We start from the raw sequence: 21701 nt of genomic DNA on the forward strand, positions 1-21701 counted from the left end.
ATAATAATAAACCAGGATCATTTACACAGTACCACCTAGTCCCAAGCTAAGCAGAGCTTGTGTTATGGGTGCTTTATCAAAATCCGTTCAGTAGTTTTTGCGCGAAAGAGTAACAAACAGCCACCCATCATTTATAATATACTAATAGAGATATAAGATTATTATAAAAATACATATAACAAGTGAAATTAATCCAAAAGACTGCGGCATTTAGTTTAGACAACCGGTATATGGTATTAAAACGCTTTCAAGTCAGTTTTTGATAATAAAACTGGTAAATCAGTGAAAAATTCGCATATGGCAACCCTTTTGAGCTGAATATCCGTCCTGTCTCTAAGATAGGCGTCGAGCCGGCGCTCAATTTAAATTTTGACGTGTTCACTTAACTATTTCTTTGTTCTACGTTGATTGTGTTCAGTGTCATCAAAATTTCAGCCGTTCATTCCACCATCATCATACATATAATAAAACTGTACATGAGCCGTGGATGTACAGTAAATCATGAACATTGCCAGGCCTTTATCACATTATTTGTGGTCGGCTCACTACGTCATTCTCTTCCACTGATCTCTATCGGCCGTCATATCTGAGCATACTCTCCTTTCATTCATATCATCTTTCACACAACCCATCCATCTTTTTTTAGGGCGTCCACTCCCTTTCCATCCATTCACGTTCATATTATACACTTTCCTTAAGACATGATCCTCGTTCCTCCGCATGAAAGGCCCATACCAGCTCAATCTATTACCTCACAACTTGTCTATAACTGCCGGAACTTTAAAACTTCCTCGTATTTACACATTCCTTATTCTGTCATTCCTAATTACCCCACACATCCATTTCAACATTCGCATTTCTGCTACATGCACACGCCTTTTGTCCGTCCCCTTTACAGCCCAACATTCAGATGTACATTAAATATTAAAAAAAATATATAGACAAAGAATATTAGTCATATATATTTTTGAGAAATAAAAAATATATTATTGAGAAAAAATGAACTTTGCGTGCCTATTGAGAAAAGTTATATTACAAGCACAGATTGCTAATACTGATCACTGTGGCTAAATTGTTTACATATCTAATTGTAATGCAAATAAATTACTTACATAATAAATTAATTATACATAAATACTTAATTGTACTCACCTCTTCTATAGACGATGACATCAAACCAGAACTGTAACAAAAATAATACATTTTAGTACACGAATAGATAAACAAGTGAATGTGGTACATTTGTAAGACTCTACATAATTATTTAAGACAATTTCCATGAATGCAAGTCTTGTAGCGATCAATAATTATTATTACAATAAAATACAGGCCATTTTGCTTCATAATATCACATTTTGGGTTAGGACTGTAATAATAAACGATCTCCATACGGTTCATCCTGGAAATCATCGTGGTTATTTCCTGGTGAATTCGACACGGGCTAACCTAACTTTGTGATCCTATCATCCTTCACGAGTACCAGCGTATACCATTAGCGCAAACAGGTGCACCATTCCCCTTAAGATCGATCCCCTGTCCAATTAAAACGGGGATCGAAATTACGACGGCCTGAGCCGAAGTTCGAACTCCTAGCGGTCCCTAACCTCCTTCACTATACAAACTATAAGTGTGCGAAATTTCATTCTCCGTCCGTGCAATCTCGCAAAAAGAGGTTTTTGCTTCCGTATTATTTGAGTCACATTCAGCGTTACTAGTATGTTTTAGCTTTTAAGATGTATAGTATATAAGATAGATAGGCGTTAGGCGATGATAAATTAGTTAGATAATAAGTATAAATCTATTTATATTATATTTGTTATAGTATAATTAGATTTATATATATATAAAATGTACCAATTACGTAAAGGTTAGTTAAGTAGAGAATGCCATACGACATTAAGCCCAACTTTTATACATGTTATATTGTACTAAGATTAAATATTAATAAATAAATGACTTCTTATATAGATAGCATATAAGAATACAGTAATGCTGAATAAATGTCTTTATTATTGTTTATATATATATATATATATATATATATATATATATATATATATATATATATATATATATATATCTATCCCTTTGATGGGGTGTTAAACTTGTCATTATTATTATTAATACAATGATTATTATTTAGTTAAAATATATTTTATTATATTATTCTCAAAAACAAACTATTTTTAGAGTATTTCAGATCTTACAAATAAACAATCCAATCTTTCTTTACGTTAGTTTACACTTGTCATGTTGCATACAACACTCATACAATTAGGGCGAATCAATCGACACCATAGCCATTATAAAACGATATCAGTTTCAATCATGCATTACGTCAACGGTCTGGGAGTTTTGATTACGTAACAACCCTAAAAATAATTTCATTAAATATATAAAATTTTTTTTTTTTTATGAAATTGTTATGCCATTTCAAACAAACTGACGGTACATTTGATGGTAAGTGGTAGCCATCGCCTAAAGGGACTAAGATATAATGTATCCTCTGTATATTATCCTGTAAAATACAAAATCGAAATATTTTTATTCGTGTAGGTCTATTACAGACTCTTAGCATATGTCAAAGTGTCAGTTCGAGCTAAGAAGAATTGATAAGAATCTCAGCTCTTATTCTTTTCAAATAACATGTTTACCTTATAAGATTCACAAAGAAGCATAGTTAAATAATTTTTAGAAACATCATACAAATTGTGATCTATTTAGTGTGATAAGTTCCAAGAGTCTAGAAATACTTAAATACGTTTCTGTTTTTTATAAATATACATAGAAAATACAGACAAAACACTATACAAACAATATTAATAATTAACACAATAGTTGCGTCGTGCGTTGAGGAATCGAAGCCACGACTATCGGAAGAAAAACGATGTGCTAAACCGCTAGAACACTGAGGCTGTCAAAGACAGATATTATAGGTACCATAAAGGTGACAGTAAACCCTGATAAAATTGGTACTGTATCGTAAAGGTTAAAGTTTCCGAGATAGGTTGTTTGATTATTCTCACATAAAAACTACTGGACAGATTACAATGAAATTTGGTAGACAGATAGATCAAATCCTAGATTATCATATTGGATACTTTTAATCTGAATTCACGCTACAATTACAAATTCATAGTAATAATACAATTGGCACTTACCAACAAAAGTATTTGCTCATCTTGTCATTTGTCCGAACAAATTTATAGACACTTAAAACATTATAGTCCAACAGTTAATATATCATATGTGGTATGAGTTAACACTAAACGTCATAATAAATATTGTGTGAATATGAGAATGGTTATGACATTGGTGAATATAAATTCATCTATACAGAACTTTATGTAAAGTAATTTTTATTACTCTACTATATAAAGTTCTCATCACTTCTTATTACTCTATATAAACCCTTTACAACCTTATTAAAATAAATAACCCTGGCCAATATACACAGCGCCATCTAGTCCCACGGTAAACCAAGCTTGTGTTACTAGATAACTGATATAAATACTTAGTTTTTTTTTATAAATACATAGAAAACAGCCAGACCGATACAAACAATCATACTCATGAATACAAATATTTCTGCCGCGTGATGAATTGAACCCGCGACCATCGGAAGTAAGGTGGTGTGCTAAACCGCTAAACCACCGAGGCCGTCACACATTTTAGTTGGAGAGGGATTTATTTAATTTTACGGCGCTGAATTTGAAGCGTCCTTTCTATTTCTTTGAATTTCTCTACTTGTTCTATACTATAACACGCATGTATTATACATATAAACCTTCATATTGAATCACACTGTCTATTGCTGAAAACTTCATAAAATCCGTTTCGTAATTTAGAGGATATAAGCGAACAGATAGCGGCGGCGACTTTGTTTTATATTATGTACTAGATATACCCGCGACTTCGTCCGTGTGAAATTTAACATTATTTTTCTAAAATAAAAGATTTTTAAATTATAGTATCCTAAGTTACTCTTTATTACAGCCGGAACAAACAGACAAAAATTGTAAAAAATGTTTATTTCAATATTACAAACAGACACTCCACTTTTATTTATATGTATAGATAAAGATACTATGTAATGATACTTGTAAAATGTAATGAATATTTGTTTACCCTTCTCCGTCAAATGTACATTATGAATGAGTCACACTCATAATCACACACACATAAAAATCACACAATCATAAAAAAATGACGAATCAAAAGTGTTACATTTGTATCTTATTTGTAGTAAGATTACTGCCATTATAAAAAAACCTAACATAACTGCAAATACAAACTCTCCGTACCAATGTTTACAATATTAACAACTTTAAGAAAATTATTATACATGTACGATTAAATTAACAATATTAAAAACATTTAATATCAATAAAAAGCGGGTGAAATTAATTTGACAACAAGAAATTAAGTTAATAATATATAATATTGAGACGCCTGAACAAATCTCTACAAATTGTAACTAAGAACAAAACAAATTCAAAATATCTTTATTCGTGTAGGTCTATTACAGACTCTTATGATATGTCAAATATGACGTCAAGATGAGAAGACCTTACAAGAAACTCAGCTCCTATTCCTTTCAAATATTGTTTACAATAATACAGATTCATTCATAAATTCAAATTTGGGAGACTACATTGACCATCAGCATATGCTATTGAAATTTTGTGAAAAGTAAATAGTGTAATCAGTGTTCGTAACCCGTACAGAACTGCGGTCGCAATAGTTTTTAAATATAGAAAACCGCATTCAAATCCATCAATCCATTTAAGAGTTATAATAACACATACAGACACACAACACGTCACATATACAACACCACTCTTTTCGTCAGGGGTCGTAAACAAGTTTAATATTTATAATCACTAATTTGTAATTCTATTACTGTTAGTCTATGGCCACTAGTGTATTACACATATAAATGTCAGACACTGCAGTTGTGTTGTGTCATTAGTGTATAATGAGTGAGACACTCGCCTGCAAACTCAATTGTGGACAGAGGAAGTTTGTACTATGAACTGACACGGTTAATATACAGGATGATTAACATCGTTGTTATTACATATTTGCGTTTTCTAATAGAGTTTATTAGAAAACGCAATAACAACGATGTTAATCATCCTGTATATTAACGTTGTAGATTTCATTAATTTAATGAAAATATTGATAGATAGATTAGATAGATAGATAAAACATTTATTGTCAACAATAAACAAATTACAGAGAATACACCAAACGATCATTTTGACAGAAAATTGTATCAAATTCATTATTACCAGTTGAGAGATAACCAACATATGATTATGGAAGATAATCTTGAAAGATCTTTAATAATAGCAAAAAAACAAATACTATATTGACAATTACAAATATTTCGACAATATTTTATTTTTATTTAGCATTGTAAAATACATACAACAATAATTTTCGCCCTTCTAGCATCAATCCAAATTTTTTAATAACGATTTCAATTTATATGACAAAACAACGTTTACGGGGTCAGCTACTATAATATAATAATGTTATAATAAATAATATTATCATAATATTAATTTAATGATGATACTTGTATTATTTTACTGATAAAGGCTATAACAGAATAGCAGAGAGGGTGGACTCACTGCCCCCACTGAGTTATATACCGTTTTGTCTCATTCATTAGTTTTAGATTATATTATTGTATGGGCAACAGTTGTATTGTGTGAAAAGTTTTTGTTTGAGACAAATAAAGATTATTATTATTATAATTATATTGGAGCATGCTGTAACCGGTACATTGTTTATGGCCGGCCTAAATCGTCGCGTCATATTGCATACAAATCGCAGCTGTTGGCCCGGTTTATGTTTATATATGGCTATCAACTACATATCTACATTAAAATATCAGGATGTCCGTATTTGTTTCTAAGAGTTAGGGAGAACATGTATATACAGTGCAACTTCCATGTAACAAATCGGAAGAGAATATGTAAATATTAGTTATATCAAGAAATTTGTTAAAGTGACGTTATGGAAATATTAGTTACTAACTACTCGCCCTGGCTTCGCACGGGTGTACATGTATTATACATATAAACGTTTCTCTTGAATAACTCTATCTATTAAAAAAACCACTTCAAAATCCGTTGCGTAGTTTTAAAGATTTAAACATACAAAGGGACGGACAGATAGCGACAGCGACTTTGTTTTATACTATGTAATGATGATATCAAGAAATTTGTTAAACTGTCGTTTGTTTATTGAGGTTGGGGTTGACCTAAGATTTGTAAACGTATAACTAGCCGCGACTTCGTCCGCGTGGAATCTACTTTATTTTTCTAAAATAAAAATAGCCTAAGTTACTCCTTATTACATCAGCTACCTGGCAATAAAAGTCCCGTCAAAATCGGTTCTGCCATTTCAGAGATTAGCCGGACAGACAAAAATTGCAAAAAAAAATATTTTGGTGTATGTACCGTATTTATATTCATATGCATGTAGTAAAAAACGGTTATTTCAATATTACAAACAGACACTCCAATTTTATTTATATGTATCGATTCTATACTTTTTTTCAGTGAGCAATAAAGTTTTATTATTACTAGTGGTCGCCCAGTAGTCGAAATTCGACCATAAACAATTTAAATTATAAGTTTAAACATTATTAAGCTTTTATTATCAAAGACTATAGACAAATAATATTAAAGACAACAAACAAACATATTAAACTATTCTCAAATTTACCACAGAATTTAACAATAAGCAAAAGAGTATATATGCATGTGTTTATTTAATCTTATTAATAATATTATAAACGCGAAAGTTTGTGAGTATGGATGGATGTTTGTTACTCTTTCACGCAAAAACTACTGAACGGATTTTAATGAAACTTTGTAATAATATAGCTTACACATCAGAATAACATTATAACTATAAATTTCACGCCGGTGAAACTGAAACTGAAATCAGTATGGTATATGTAATGTTTTTTTAATAATTTAATGTATTTATTAGAACATTTTTCCATACAATAGAAAAAGCATACCACATTATAACATCTAATAAAATTTCCGTGAAAACATATAACAAATGTGTAGTGGAGGATGTTTTTCGTATATTTATGAGATTATTGAATGTGATAATAGTACGAGATTAGATAAACTAGTATTGATTTCAGCGGGCTTCCTTATACGATATATTTGATGTGAAATACCACGGTTTTAGTTTTATCTACATATAATAAAATAATAAACGAACCGTGTCTGTACATTTATTATTGAAAAAAATTACACTTCGCGCTTGTTATAGAGAAACAAGGTTTTTCAACGTTGCAGTATGTGCAGTATGTATGTTATATATATATTTTTTATCTTTAAGTATATTGTATTAGTATCTGTATTTTGGACCTTATATTTTGATGTTTAGTTTTCATTATTTATGACATTTTTATTAAATTATTATTTGCAAATGTTGACCCACTCAACACTTCCTATGCCACGCTCTATTGGGTTGACTGTCCTGTAGTCCTCCTTTGTTAACATTAGTTGTAATTAATATACTTACAAATGTATTTAAGTGCAATAAAGAGTATTATATGTTTGTGCGTTTGTGCACGCTAATCTCAGGTTTTAACCGAATTATGTGGTAGCATTCCATTCCACTAGGTTTTCTATGATAAAGTTGAGTTAATTAATATTATTATTGAAATATATATTAACATATTATTTAAATTGCGTATGACGTCGCGATACGGCTACTTTATATATATAATAATAATAATAATAGTTGTGCCTGCGTCTTATGTGATATTGACCAAATATATTCAATAATCTAACCCACCTAACCAAAAAAAAAATCGTTCTAGCTTCAAAAATTATGGTTTTGTATCCAAAATTTCATCCCCTTGTTTATTTTACAGACAGACAAACTGGAGTTACTTTTCCATTTATACTATTAGTAAGGAAGTAACGATTATAAAGTGGATATTAGACAGTTTGTATGTTTGTTAAGGACATACTGAAATAATGAGTTTAAAAAAAAATGGAACGGCAACGATGAGCGGTATCACGGTATCACGGTAGCCGTCATCTATATACACAATGCTTCGTGTATATAGACGACGCTTACCACTTACCATCAGGTAAGCGTCAGTTTTTTTAACACTATACCATTATTACATATAAAAAATTATATATACAGATGTATATATATCTACCGTTCATTTAGTAGATAATAGGTCAATTTATATGATGCCACAGTGACACGCCGAATTATTTATATTAACTGCAATTGATACCGGGTTCAATGATCGCGATATGGAAACGAGATGTTCCAAGATGACATTTGATATGAATATACCGAGATAGACACTGTAAAAACAATTGACGATTGTTAGACATTGACTTTAATTTTTGTAATTTGTTGAGTTAAAGTTGGGCTCAAAAGAATTAGTATCCAAAGCCGTAAAATATAATAAATAAAAATAAGTTTTGAAAATAAATTGTTTTAAATATACCGAGTCGGTTTATTTCTAAACTAGCTGTACCCGTGCCTTCGTCCGCGTGGAATTTAACTTTCTTTTTCTAAAATAAAAGTAGCCTAAGTTACTCCTTATTACATCCGCTACCTGCCAATAAAAATCCCGTCAAAATCGGCCCAGTCATTTCAGAAATTAGCCGGAACAGAAACACAAACAAAAAATGTTATTTTGGTGTATGTACCGTATTTATATCCATACGTATGTAGTAAAAACGGTTATTTCAATATAACAAACAGACAGTACAATTTTATTTATATGTATGATGTATGGACAAATGATTTTTGTATATATTGTTCATATATATAAGTGACAGTTACCATTTACCCTAATTATTTTATTATTACAATTATATAAAAAAAGAGATAAAGACTAAACGGTCAACGGACATATAATGCGAAATAACAAATATTAGTCTTTTGCTATTAATAATTCGAGGAAAAATCTAGTACCGACGAAGACCTGGCAGGCGTCGCATGTTTTGGATAAAGAACTTAAGACACTAGTTCGTGATTAGCACTAGACCCCTGTTCAGAATAGCGGATGGATAAGTTCAAGTATCTCTGCACATCCTGAAGGTTGATTAATAGAAAATGCCTATAGCATTAAGTCCGATTTTTGTACCATAATTTATTAGTCAATAAAACTGAAATAAAAAACGCCTTGTTGGTCGCCAAACTCCATATTCGTTCTTCTTTATGTCTATATGTATCAAGTCAAATATAAAAATTATTTATTCACGCTTATGAACGTAATTTTTTTTGTATTATTATTATTTTCCTTACTGTCCAGTTCAGTATACAGATTCAATTTTTTTTTCGGACTACTCTAATGCTTTTGGCCGCAGCTGGCCTTTACAGCTTCACCGGACGTTAGGGGGCGAGTTCAGATGGTCCCTAAACCCGCGGAAGGACTTATGGAGCGGTTGAAGGCCAACTCCTGCCTGACGGATACGACTTTAGTCTGATGGCACCACTAGGGGTTCGAACCTCGGCTCAGGCCGTCGTAATTTCGATCCCAGTTTGAATTGGACGGGGGATCGATCGGAGGGTACAGATTCAATTGAGAAGAACTGGCAGGAAAGTCAATTGGATTTCTTTTTTTTTTCTAAAAAGGCAGTTTTTTTGCAATGTTTACTTATATATATATATATATATATATATGTGTCTATGTCTAACATTAAATGAAAATCACGTGCATGAACAATTATTGCCATGCACGCTCGTCATTTAAGTAATCGTTTAGTGAGTAAGGGTTTGCTCAGTAAATATAATTTAGATATTTTAAATTTATTTAAGGGTAATACTATTATATCCTTTGGTATATTATAGTAAAATTTATACACATTCCCATAAAAGACCCATTGCCTTTTTATAAATGATACTTAGGAACAGTACGGTTGTCTTCAAATCTTGTATTATTGTTATGAATATTGCTGTTTTTTGGAAATAATTTTTGGGTACATATAGAATATTTGAGTTGTTATATAAAGAAGCAGAAGAAAGATGAAACTATCTCTCTTTTCTCGGTGTAACAAGAAAGTGTTATTACGTCACAAGTATCGATACACTATTAAAACACAACCACAACCAAAACGATCGAAACTCGTACGTCCCGTACGGTGGACGCGGTGTAACTGGGCTTATCTTATCAGCACTCGATTACGGACTGTACTTGTATAGGTGTACATTTCTATACATTTTGGTAGTATCGCGTACAGAATTGAGGTTGGAATTTCGACCTTGCAGTTTATTCATATTATATATATTATTTTTGGCAATACACAATTAAACAGTAATTAACATTAATACATATGTATTTTTTTAGTGATAAGTATAGTATAAGTACAGGAGCCAACAACAGAAACAGTGCTGCAGATTTCGCTGTAGCTTTATGCTGAATCGGCAGCCTATTCACTTTTACGGCACATAAAGGCACCTTGATTTATTTTATTAAGTCATGATTTTTTTTGTATCTCATGTAACATATATGTCTGTAATTGGTAAAAGAAGAATTTATCTATCTATCAACGGGTCAAACTCATTGACGGAATGATGCGGGTTCGAATCCTGTAATATTTTGCAATTGCAATATCTGAGCCGTTCGCAGTAGTAAGGCGGTATTTTTTTTTAACTGAATTGGCGAACTATCTATCGGTTATTTGATAGTAATAATAATAAACCAGGAAAATTTACACAGTGCTATCTAGTCTATCTGATATTAGGTTTGTTACTGGTGTGTTGTTTACACACCATGTCGCATGTTGAGTGGAGCGCGTTTATTTTTAAAAACTCGACCTTCAGCGATCGCTATTTTTTTGAGTGGTACACGATGTCCTATTGTTGATCTTAGATAAAATTTTGGTCTGGATCGATCAAGCCATTTCGGAGGAGTATCGTTAGAAAGAGTGCAAATCTGATCTCTAAGATCGCTCCGCTCAATAAATGATAATAAAGTATTATTATTAATAGTAGTTTTATTAATGAGTATGACTGTTTGTCTATCTGGGTGTTGTTTCCATGCATAATAAGAATACATTTTTAAAGATATATATAATTAAGCATTTCTATAAGTTGTTTTGAACCTGTAATACACTTAATTAAGGACTGGATGACATTGTGAGAATTGTCCTAGGTTATTAAAAAAAAATCTATCTCCCGACATCTAAGATCATCTAAGACCATTAAACAACTAGGCCAAAACGGTCTTATCGATCCAAGAGAGCTCTGCTTAATTAAGGACTAGATGATACTGAACGAATTGTACTGGATTATTTTAAAAAAACCTAATTCCCGATCTCTCAGTCTTAGTAGAAGGATTAAAGAACTAGGTTAAGAAAAAAGGAACCTACCTGTCTTCAAAGAAGCTGGGATAGTTCATCAAGTACGACTGCTCCATCAAACTGGTATCTTCAATGACAGGCCTGTCAAACGACTTGTCACTAGTCATCGACCTGTCAGCTTGGCTGTCAAGCGGCGGCAGACTTTGACAGTGATCGCTGTCGAAGGACTTGGATTGTTCAGATCTGTTTTTCTGGTCCCAGAGTTTCTTCGTCTCGTCTTGCACTCTTCGTTTTAGTTCTGATATCTTCTCTCTTTCATTCTCTATTAGTTGACAACCTGAAACGACACAGGTACAGAATAATAATTAAATAATGATATAGAAAGCTTCTTTACATAACAAAGTCTGACATTGTACATAACAAGGGGCCTGACGAGTCACAATTGTTCTGTGTATACAATCATGAAATCTAGAACACCTCCAATCCTAGGACGGATCTTATATTTTATTAGGTGTGCCCGCGACTTCGTCACGCAACGCACCTACAAATATGAATAATTTTCCCCATTTTAACAACATTTATTACTTATGCTCCGCTTCTATTAGTCGTAGCGTAATGTTATATAGCTTAAAAACTTCCTCGACAAATGGACTATCCAACACAAAAAGAATTTTTCAATCCTAACCAGTAGTTGCTGAGATTAGCGCGTTCAAACAAACAAACAAACTCTTCAGCTTTCTAATATTAGTATAGATGACGTATTATTTTAATTTTAATATCAATATACAACTGTTGTTTATGTATAAGAACAGCACCAAAGGCATCATACTGTAGTAGACTTTATAAAAAGTTGTCTATCTCGGGTGTACCACCGCGTGGGTACCTCAGTCTCACCTATTTCAGCTGCAAAGCAGATTGCTTTATAAACTGTATTTCGGTTGAAGGGTGAGAGATAATATAGTGAAATGAAAGCACAGGAGTCATGATATCTTAGTACTCTGAAATGGAAACGCGTTTGTGGTATCACGAATGTCACGTGATAACATGATGTCAGAACTGTTCATTTACGTGTCGGTTACTACTTGCTATCAGGTGGACTATCAGCTTGTTTGCTATTCCAATTACATAAAAATATGGATTATGGAATTATCAAACACTAACCTTGCTCTTCCAATATTTCTAGCCTCTTTCTCTCAATCTCCATTAAACTATCGAGCGTTTTCTTCCCCAGCGAATTCATATCCGTGTCACTTGAAAGTAATGGCGCATCTATGGTCACTTTTGAAATCCTATCTATATCATCTTGAGAGGGAATCTTTCCTGAATCAGAGATTTTTTGAAATTCCGTCAATATTTTATTGTTCGGTTCGTCTCCACAACTTTTTCTGTGCAAAACTTTAGCCGGACTGTCCAGTGGATTACCTGAGGAATTTTTACGAATTAAACTATCAAAGGTGACTTTGTTTTTCTGATTATTTGCATCATCCTCTAATTGTTCTTCCTTGATACAATCTCCTTCTTTACCCAATTTATCGGGAGATAATGATTTCGCTTTAACGTATTTATTATCACTAATAACGGGTTTAGCATTCTTAACATATCGTGTACAATTAGAAGTCTTACCGTCTTTTTCCGAATCCTCTGTTTTGCTAACGCTATTCTCTCGAGATTTTCTTCCAAACGAATCTTTCTTAATAATTTTACCTAACGCAGCAAAGGTTGGTATCTTAGATGACGAATTGCTTTTGACAGGACCGTTGTCTTTCTTCTCTTTCTTTTCTTTCTTAGAATTTCTCAAACTATTAAATTTATCCAAATCATTCTCTATATTCTCATTATTATAGAAAATATTTTCATTTAAACTTTGAGACATGATATCAACTTTTTCAGGTGATTTCTGCTTTTTACTTTTACGTTTAAGCGAATCGAAATTCCTCTCCCAAAATCCTTTCTTCTCTTTAGAAGAAGTAGAAGATTTAGACGGACTTTCGCTGATTCTTTCCTCTACATCGACAACGTCACCAATAACTCTCCTCTCGATATCCACAATCATAGATTGGGACATTCGATCTATAGAGTTGAACTTGTCTTTTAATTGTTTCGTGTGTTCCTCGGATATTTTCGTAAGATCGAGATCGTCACTATCTGAGCTTTGTGGTGAATACCCAAATTCGCCAGACTTTGCCCTCGTTATGTCAGTGAAAAATGCACTATCTGGAGACTGCGTTCGTTCTATATAATTAAGTTTAGCTAGTATAGGTTTCAATTCTTTTTCCAAACCTTGCACTTTGCTGGTTAAATCCTCAACTTTGTTAAGTAGGCGGACGTATTCGGCTCGTAAGACTTTAGTTTCATCTAAGGCGGATGTAAGATTGCTATTAGCTTCGGATTTTAGTGTAAGTATACGAGCTTTCTGAGCGTCAATCTTTTTCGATAGTAGTATTATGTCATTTTGGAGGTCTTCTCTGTTTGCCAATCTGGGAAGGTAAAATTTCCAGACTTAATAAAAACTATTATTATTCATAACTAATATAAAATAAACATTTATTCTTGCATACTAATGTTATAAACACGTTTACTTGTTTGTAATCAGAAAATTGAGAACTTACAATTCAGACTCTTCTTCTAAATGCTGAAATTCTAAGTCTTCGAACATTTTACTTTCGTTGTCAAGGATGTCTTGAGCATTTTGTAGTTCTTCTAAAGTTGCTGTGTTATCTTTGAGGTCTTTTTCTAATCTGAAAAGTCAAGTTAATGGAATTAGTACATACATTGTAAAAATATAAATAAGTATCTGTCTACAGTACTCAACTGCATTCCGTTTTGTCTATGTACTCCTTAAGGGATCTGGAATACTTCTTCCCGAGAGAATAGTTTTAATTATTCTTTCTTGTATTAACACACAACGCGAAATAAAAATATTTTTATAAGGTTAGTATCCATTTGTGTGTCTGTGGCATCATAGCTCCCAAATAAAAATAGATTTTATTGGGTTACGTTGAACTTTTTTTATGATATTTATAGCTGATGTGATCTAGTTGATTTTTTGCTAACATTTGTCAAGATCTTTTTAGGTTTTTGATACCTAGTTGACGAGAGATTTCATTAGCTATCAGGCTTCTTTTAATTTAATTAAATGTACTTGTTTATTACTTACCTCTCCACTTTCGTAGTAGCAATATCTACTCTATCTCTCATTTCATTTTGCCGACATTCCTGCTTCTCTTTCAGTTGTTTGATCTCTTCTTCTATCTTTTTGGCATTTTCCAGCAGTTCCATTTTTTTCTTTTGTTCTATGTTCAGTATTGCTATTTCTGAGTCGTACTCGCCTTTGATAAGAGCTTTCTCCATTTCCAACTAGAATTATGAAAATAGTTTCATTATTGTTTTATACAAAAGTACTTTTTGAAAGTTCTATATCATGAATAAAAAGAAAAAAAAAATGTAACATAAAGTGTATAATTGTAAGCTAGCAATACTCACTTCTCTTAAGATTTCATCCTCTTGTGATCTGATTTCCGACATCTTACATTTGATCTCGTGTATTTCCGCAACGTATTTTTTCCGGTCTTCTCTTAAACTTTCATATTTCATTTTCAATTCTTCAACATTGTCATCTAATACTGTACTTTCAAGCGAATCTGCTTCTATGTCGATTTTCCTGATATCTTCAGTTATATGTTTCATTAGCTTTTCTTCTTTGTTTTGTTTTAAGTCATTTTCAAACTCTTCTAATTCTGGTATATCTGCCATTAGTTCTTTTTTGACATCATCGAAACTTTGATTTTTTCTGAGATTGCTTTCTTCGATGATTGCAGTTGTTTCTTCTTTTGGTGTGCTGGGCTTAGAATCTTTAGGTTCTTGGACAGATGAAGTTTCGTCTTCTTTATCGATAACTTTAGAATACCTAAATTCTATATCATTTGTTAAATCTGAATCATCGATCATTGGTATTTCTTCTTCAAGACTAAGTTGTTTTTCGATTCCTCCAAATTTAACTTCGCTTTTTGATTCAAATGGACTATTTTCTTTTGAAATTGTCTGTTTTGGAGATGTCTCTATTAATATGTCTTTTGAATAAGTTGCTTTTGGAGATACTTCTCTTGTATCGAAGTCCGGTATATTGCTATTTTCTTTAGGCGGTGGAGTAGGAAAAATGAAATACTGTGGAGATGGCAAATTCTTATGAGCGAAAGTTGTCTTTATTCGAGTCCTTGGACTTTGCGTATTTGGAGATTTCGGTTTTAAATTACCATATACATTATTCCTATTGTAATACATATTTTCGTAAGGGCTGCCTACAGGCGAAGAGACTGCTACTCGATTCTCACCTTGGTTGTTCATTTTTCTTATCATTACAGGACTAGATAACTCGTGTGTGTCATCGAATACTGGTATACCAATTTCATCCATACGACCAACGTTTTTAGTATGATTTTTAATTGTAACTTCTGGTGTATTTTGTTCTGTCTGGGAAACGTCGATATTTTCGTAGCTAGACAAGTTCCTTTGCGTTGGAAGTGATTTGTTTTGAGTGTTGTTGCGGTTGTGACTAGTATCAAATCTGAAATTAATGGATATTATTAGAATTAATAAAAGTTGATTTTAAGATTTTATCAAATAAAAGAATATTTAAAAGGAAACAATATGTGTTAGCTAGTTAGCTAGTTGTGCCGGTGGTTTCATCGCGAGAAATTTATAGCTTGTTATTCTGATGTTTAATCTTAAATTTGACGACCTCGGTGGTCTAGCGGTCTAGCACACCGCTTTACGTCCGATGGTCGCGGGTTCGATTCCTCGCACGGCACAAACATTTGTATTCATGAGTATGATTGTTTGTATCGGTCTGGGTGTTTTCTATGTATATTATGTATGTATTTACGAAAAAAAAATATCTATGTACTTGTATCAGTTATCTAGTATCCTTTAGATAGCTTAATCTGGACTGTGTGAATTGTTATTAGATTATTATTATTATTATTATTATAAATTTCATTCAGTAATTTTTGCGTCCTTCCATCCATCCATAATCACAAACTTCTGTCTTTATAATATTAGTAAGATTTAGTATATAATTTGTGTACCATATTAAATATGGCCATAACTTAAAAATTTATAGGGTAGGTGATATTAATAAAATCTTGAATCTCTGCTAAATTCGCAGCATCAAAGTACTGTGTATAGTAGCTTGACGTTAGCTACCTCAAGATAAGATAGTTGTTATCTACAGATGTAAGTTAATTATTTGTATGTATATTACTATTGTTTCCCTTCCCGGTTCTCATTGTCAAGTACTCGTATTTTATACTAAAACGCTTAAGAATTAAAGTTGAAAATAGCTTGTGAGAAATTGTGATTTACATAATTATGTTAATTAGAATAAATATTAACGAATAGATTCGTCGTTAGGAAGACTGTTTTAGAAAGTACTTCCGACATCAAGTTATCGTATGAAACTCTTGATACCACTCATGCGTTGCTAATCCAGAGAACCAAAATGTCATGCCTCTTATCCCCTATAACCGAAGCACAGTTTACACATTTTTAGGTCTTCCTACTAGTTTACAGGGGTAAGTAAGTAGCTTTAGGGATATTAGTCCATATTGCTACCCCATTGCTCGCAATGTGCCATGTCAGGTTGATCTCCACGCGATTCCCTCTAGAAACCATCGTGATAAATTATTGGTGAATTTGTTACGATGGGCTAACTGACCTGACCTCATGCTCATCTTATCATCCTCTACTGGTGCCCCGCCAGCGTAAACCGTTAGCGCAGACGGGTGCGCCATTCCATTATCATATACAAAAAAAAAGTCCATATCCATATATACATATAACAATCCCCTAAATTCCAAAGTCGTTACATTAAACATGTGAACGTGGGTTAGTTTGTCTGTCACATAGATATTCTTCTTCTTTTTCTTCTCATTCGATACGCTCTTGGCAGCACGGTCGTGATCATTATATAGTGGAGTGAGAAGCAGATGTCATTCGGCTTACGACATCTCGCCATTTCTCCCGAAGATAGAATGGCAGCTAGTAGCTGCCATTCTGGTACACTTGTGGAGTGGACCGTATACTGGTATATATAGATATACTTACTTATAATATCCCTCACTGGTTTGAACAAAATTAGGGTTGTTGAGAGCGACGCTACGTGGCAGAGATCCGTTGGTTATGATTTTATTGTGCGACCTTTTTTCTGTGGGTGTTATTGGGGTACCTGAAATATTTGAATTAATACAAACATATTATTTTAATTATTTACAAAGAGTTTTTATATTTGTTCTTTTTTATGTGTAACATACAAAGTATAACAAATGAAAATATATCTTCGCTTATTAATTAAAATTCACAATAAGTATATTGCTAAAAGAGATAATAGTTTTTTTTATCAAAAAGTGTACTGCAAATTTAGTAACATACCTACAATTTTTTTAAATTTATTTTCTATAAGTTATACATAAATATCGTCACGGCTGTCTTTCATTGGCGTAGACAGAGACTAAAGAAGTAGAACTAAACTAAACTACTACTACTAACTAAAGAAGAAGTAGCGGCTATCGTCCGCTACGATTCCTACATACCAATTTTGCATACTTTACATTCCTCAATATATTCCTACGAGGTAGTAACTATCGCCTATATACATAACACTTTATCACGTTATCATGCGATACAACTCATGCATTGCCTCCAGACAACTGAGATGCCATGCCTCTTATCCTGTAATATCACTCCCTAATCAACACCCTACAATCGAAACACATCTTACAAAGCAGCTTGCTTTGCATGGCGGCCCAAGTGGGTGAGACTGAGGTCTTGCTACAGCTTATTGGAATTGTGTGAGTTGTGCACGAGTTAAAAAAACTCACCTGTGGCGATTTGTCGTTCGTATTCAGCGCACATGTTTAGGATCTCTTCCAGCCGCGCTGTTTCAGCTACCTTCTGCTCTTCTTCTTTTATTCTATCCTGGTATGCCTGATGACACATTAACATATGATGACACAAAATATAGAATAGACGTTAATAAAATTAATAGTATTATATTAACTATATTATGTGTGTATTCTTTATTGTACACACACATACATAATAAAAAATTATACAGAATAAAACAAAGTAAAAAGAGATCTAGAAAATGTTATAAGTATTTTTCTATTAAAATATTGTTCTAATTATATTAACTATATTATGTGTGTACTTATAAAACAAAGTATCTAAGTTTTTCTATAAGTTTTCTAGTACCCATAACATAAGCTCTGCTTAGCTTGGGACTAGATGACCCTTTGTGAATTGTCCTATGCTAATATTGTTATTATTATGTATGTAGAAAACACAGAGACCGATACAAACAATCATACTCATGAATACAAATATTTGTATCATGCGAAGAATCGAATTTATTAGAATTAGACCATAAATGCCGGCAATAATAATACATAATGGCATTCATCTTTTCCGAATGTCCTATTTTTCGTAACTTTATAAAAAAAAACTACAGACAACACACTTTCATTACATTGTATTTTCAACCAACTTCAAAGAAGGAGTCTCAATTCAATTGTAATTATTACGTGTTTTTAACTCTAATTACAAACCTTCCCGAAAACAAGAAGTTCTTCTAAGTAGAAACTACTAAAAATGAACTAAAATAGTATCCTGATTATCTGTATGAATGGCGCTCCTCTACCGTGCCTTCCTAAACTTTTTAAACCTACTTTTTTGTCAATTGAAAGCTAGTGCTTCCCGTATTATCACATTAAGAAAAAGCCTATCGTACTTACCTGTAAACAAAAACACAGTAACGCACACCATTTTAATCTTGTTTCATTAATTCATTGTGTAATTTAATGTAAACAATATATAATTAATCACTGATAACTTAAAAATATGCTTGTATTTTCTTTTAATGTTGGTGCAATAATGTATTATGAATATATAACAAATTATTAAGGAATAGTCACATATTTTAGAACATAAAAACTGTATAGGTTACGCTAGATGTTTAATTAAACACTAAAATATAAATGTCGATATACGATAACGTACCCAGTTGGTTATCTTTTACGTTCCTTGGTAATCTTTAGCCTATTGGAAACATAAAGACTTATCGACATTATCTATAGTTATTTTGCAATCTGTGTTATTTTATTTGTCACCTATTTTTTATAATCTACTAGGTGCTACCCGCGACTTCGTCTACACAAACTTTCAACCCTTACTTCAACCCCTAACAGTTATTTTTTGAAATAAAAGAACGCTATGTTCTATCCTTGTGATACGATTTATCTTTACATTAAATTGTATTCAAATCGGTTCAATCGTTGAGATATAAAAATGTAAAAAATGGAGAGAGCTTTTATATTATAAATTTTTATATTATATAGAACTATAATATTAATATTTCTAGATACAATGCCACATGTATTCATATTCACGCGTTATAGGCAATGAAAAACATATATACAACTTACAGACCCGGACATGCGTTGCTGTGGCTAAAGTTCTTGAATAAAATAATATTGCGACTATAAATTGAGATGTAAGCTATATCTTTCAAGTTGGATCAAATTGCACACAATGTGCAAATCAATCCATCGCGGACACAACGTGACATATAATTTTTATATATAAAATGTAATAAGCATATGGATTAATTGTAGATAGTTTAGTCTAGTGGTATATCGTAGTGCTATAAATTTCTGATAGTGTGCGGCAAGCCTTATTGTTCTGATACAGTTGGGGGAATTTGGGAGGTACCTACCTATATACGCTTTCTATAAAGGTGACTACAGACGATAAAAAAGTCTAGTCTCAGATATAACATAGCGATAATATCCCTGGATACTTTATAACGCTATCCCTGCAGACACGTATATAACAATTGACATAAATACTTAAATATTTTTTATAAGTAGACAATACCCATTCATCCCTGGACACTATATAACGCCATCTAGTCCCAGGTTAAGCAGAGCTTGAGTTATGCGTATGTGTAGTAGACAATTGACATAAATACTTAAATATTTTTTATAAGTAGACAATACCCATTCATCCCTGGACACTATATAACGCCATCTAGTCCCAGGTTAAGCAGAGCTTGAGTTATGCGTATGTGTAGTAGACAATTGACATAAATACTTAATTATTTTCTTTATAAGTAGATAATACCCACATAGAAAACACCCAGACTGATAGACCGATACAACAATCATACTCATTAATACAAATGTTTGTACCGGGTGAGGAATCGAAGCCGCGACCATTGGAAGTGGAGCGGTATGCTAAACTATATATGAAATATCATCTTCTATTTCTTCCTTATCAGATTGAAAATCAAATTACACCAACCCCAATTGGTAGGATCATCTGGTCTTTGTAATATGTTTTTCTATTCCATTCATCTCTGTTTGCAATAATCTCGTTACTTACTCCGTTTCTTGTCATAGCATCTTTCACATAGTCCATCCATCCCATTTTTGGCTTTCCTCTGCCCTTATAACCTATATATAACACTTTCTTTAAAATATTCTCTTCATTCACACTGGCGCTACTTTCATACTTCCTCTGATGTATTAATTCTTTATCTTGTCATATTACATATATTTAATAAGTCATATCAGTAATTTCTAATATATCTCTATGTATACGTGACGCCTCTGGTGTTTAATGCGATCAAAGTTTATTGTAACCATTCATCATTAGGTGGGCCGTATGCTTCTTCACCATCACTGTGGTATGGAAAAATGCCGTCGTTTATTGGAAAAGAAACTTCAGCGACCACTGGAGTTTCGATAATATTAAATTTTCTAAGAACTAAATTTTAAGGAAAAACCTCACATATATTAAATGAGTTTGTGATTTATAAACTACCTTCTTTTCGAATTTTATGTATGAGTCGATATAATTATTTCTACATGTAAAAAATGGCAATGGTAAAAAAATCATCATCAATCATCACCTATCTGATGACGAAAAGTCTCCGAATACGACTATACGAGATAAGTTACCCGGAAGTTTATCCTGTAGAAAATAATAAATGGCGGAACAGGCATATCAAGGCGATTTGACTGATATAAAAAAATACTGTATATTTGAAACAAGTCGTATTTAGCAGTTGGACAATGTTTTTTGACAAAAAAGCAATACATAGTATACTTTGCCGTATGTCTGTATTACGTAGTACGATACTCGATAACAAAAACGACCTCGGTGGTCTAGCGGTTTGGCACACCGCTTTACGACCGATGGTCGCGGGTTCGATTCCTCGCACGGTACAAACATTTGTATTCATGAGTATGATTGTTTGTATCGGTCTGGGGGTTTTCTATGTATAATATGTATGTATTTACAAAAAAAAAAATCTATGTATTTGTATCAGTT

General features: G+C 32.5%; 1 protein-coding gene across 1 annotated transcript in view; it reads right to left on the reverse strand.

Moving 5' to 3' along the window:
* LOC131841569 (uncharacterized) overlaps positions 1-21701 on the reverse strand; it is a 32563-nt gene that overhangs the window by 133 nt on the left and 10729 nt on the right. Inside the window, exons 6-13 of the mRNA XM_059189888.1 lie at positions 18191-18296; positions 17418-17538; positions 14799-15879; positions 14473-14672; positions 13925-14053; positions 12477-13792; positions 11385-11652; positions 1153-1183 (exon numbers count right to left, since the gene is read on the reverse strand). Coding sequence (XP_059045871.1) covers positions 1153-1183; positions 11385-11652; positions 12477-13792; positions 13925-14053; positions 14473-14672; positions 14799-15879; positions 17418-17538; positions 18191-18296 — 3252 coding nt within the window. The remainder of the gene's footprint in view (positions 1-1152; positions 1184-11384; positions 11653-12476; positions 13793-13924; positions 14054-14472; positions 14673-14798; positions 15880-17417; positions 17539-18190; positions 18297-21701) is intronic.

Source organism: Achroia grisella, unplaced genomic scaffold (assembly GCF_030625045.1).
Source record: "Achroia grisella isolate CSIRO2021 unplaced genomic scaffold, CSIRO_AGI_Agris_v1 utg1847, whole genome shotgun sequence".
In the NCBI taxonomy this organism is placed as follows: Eukaryota; Metazoa; Arthropoda; class Insecta; order Lepidoptera; family Pyralidae; genus Achroia; species Achroia grisella.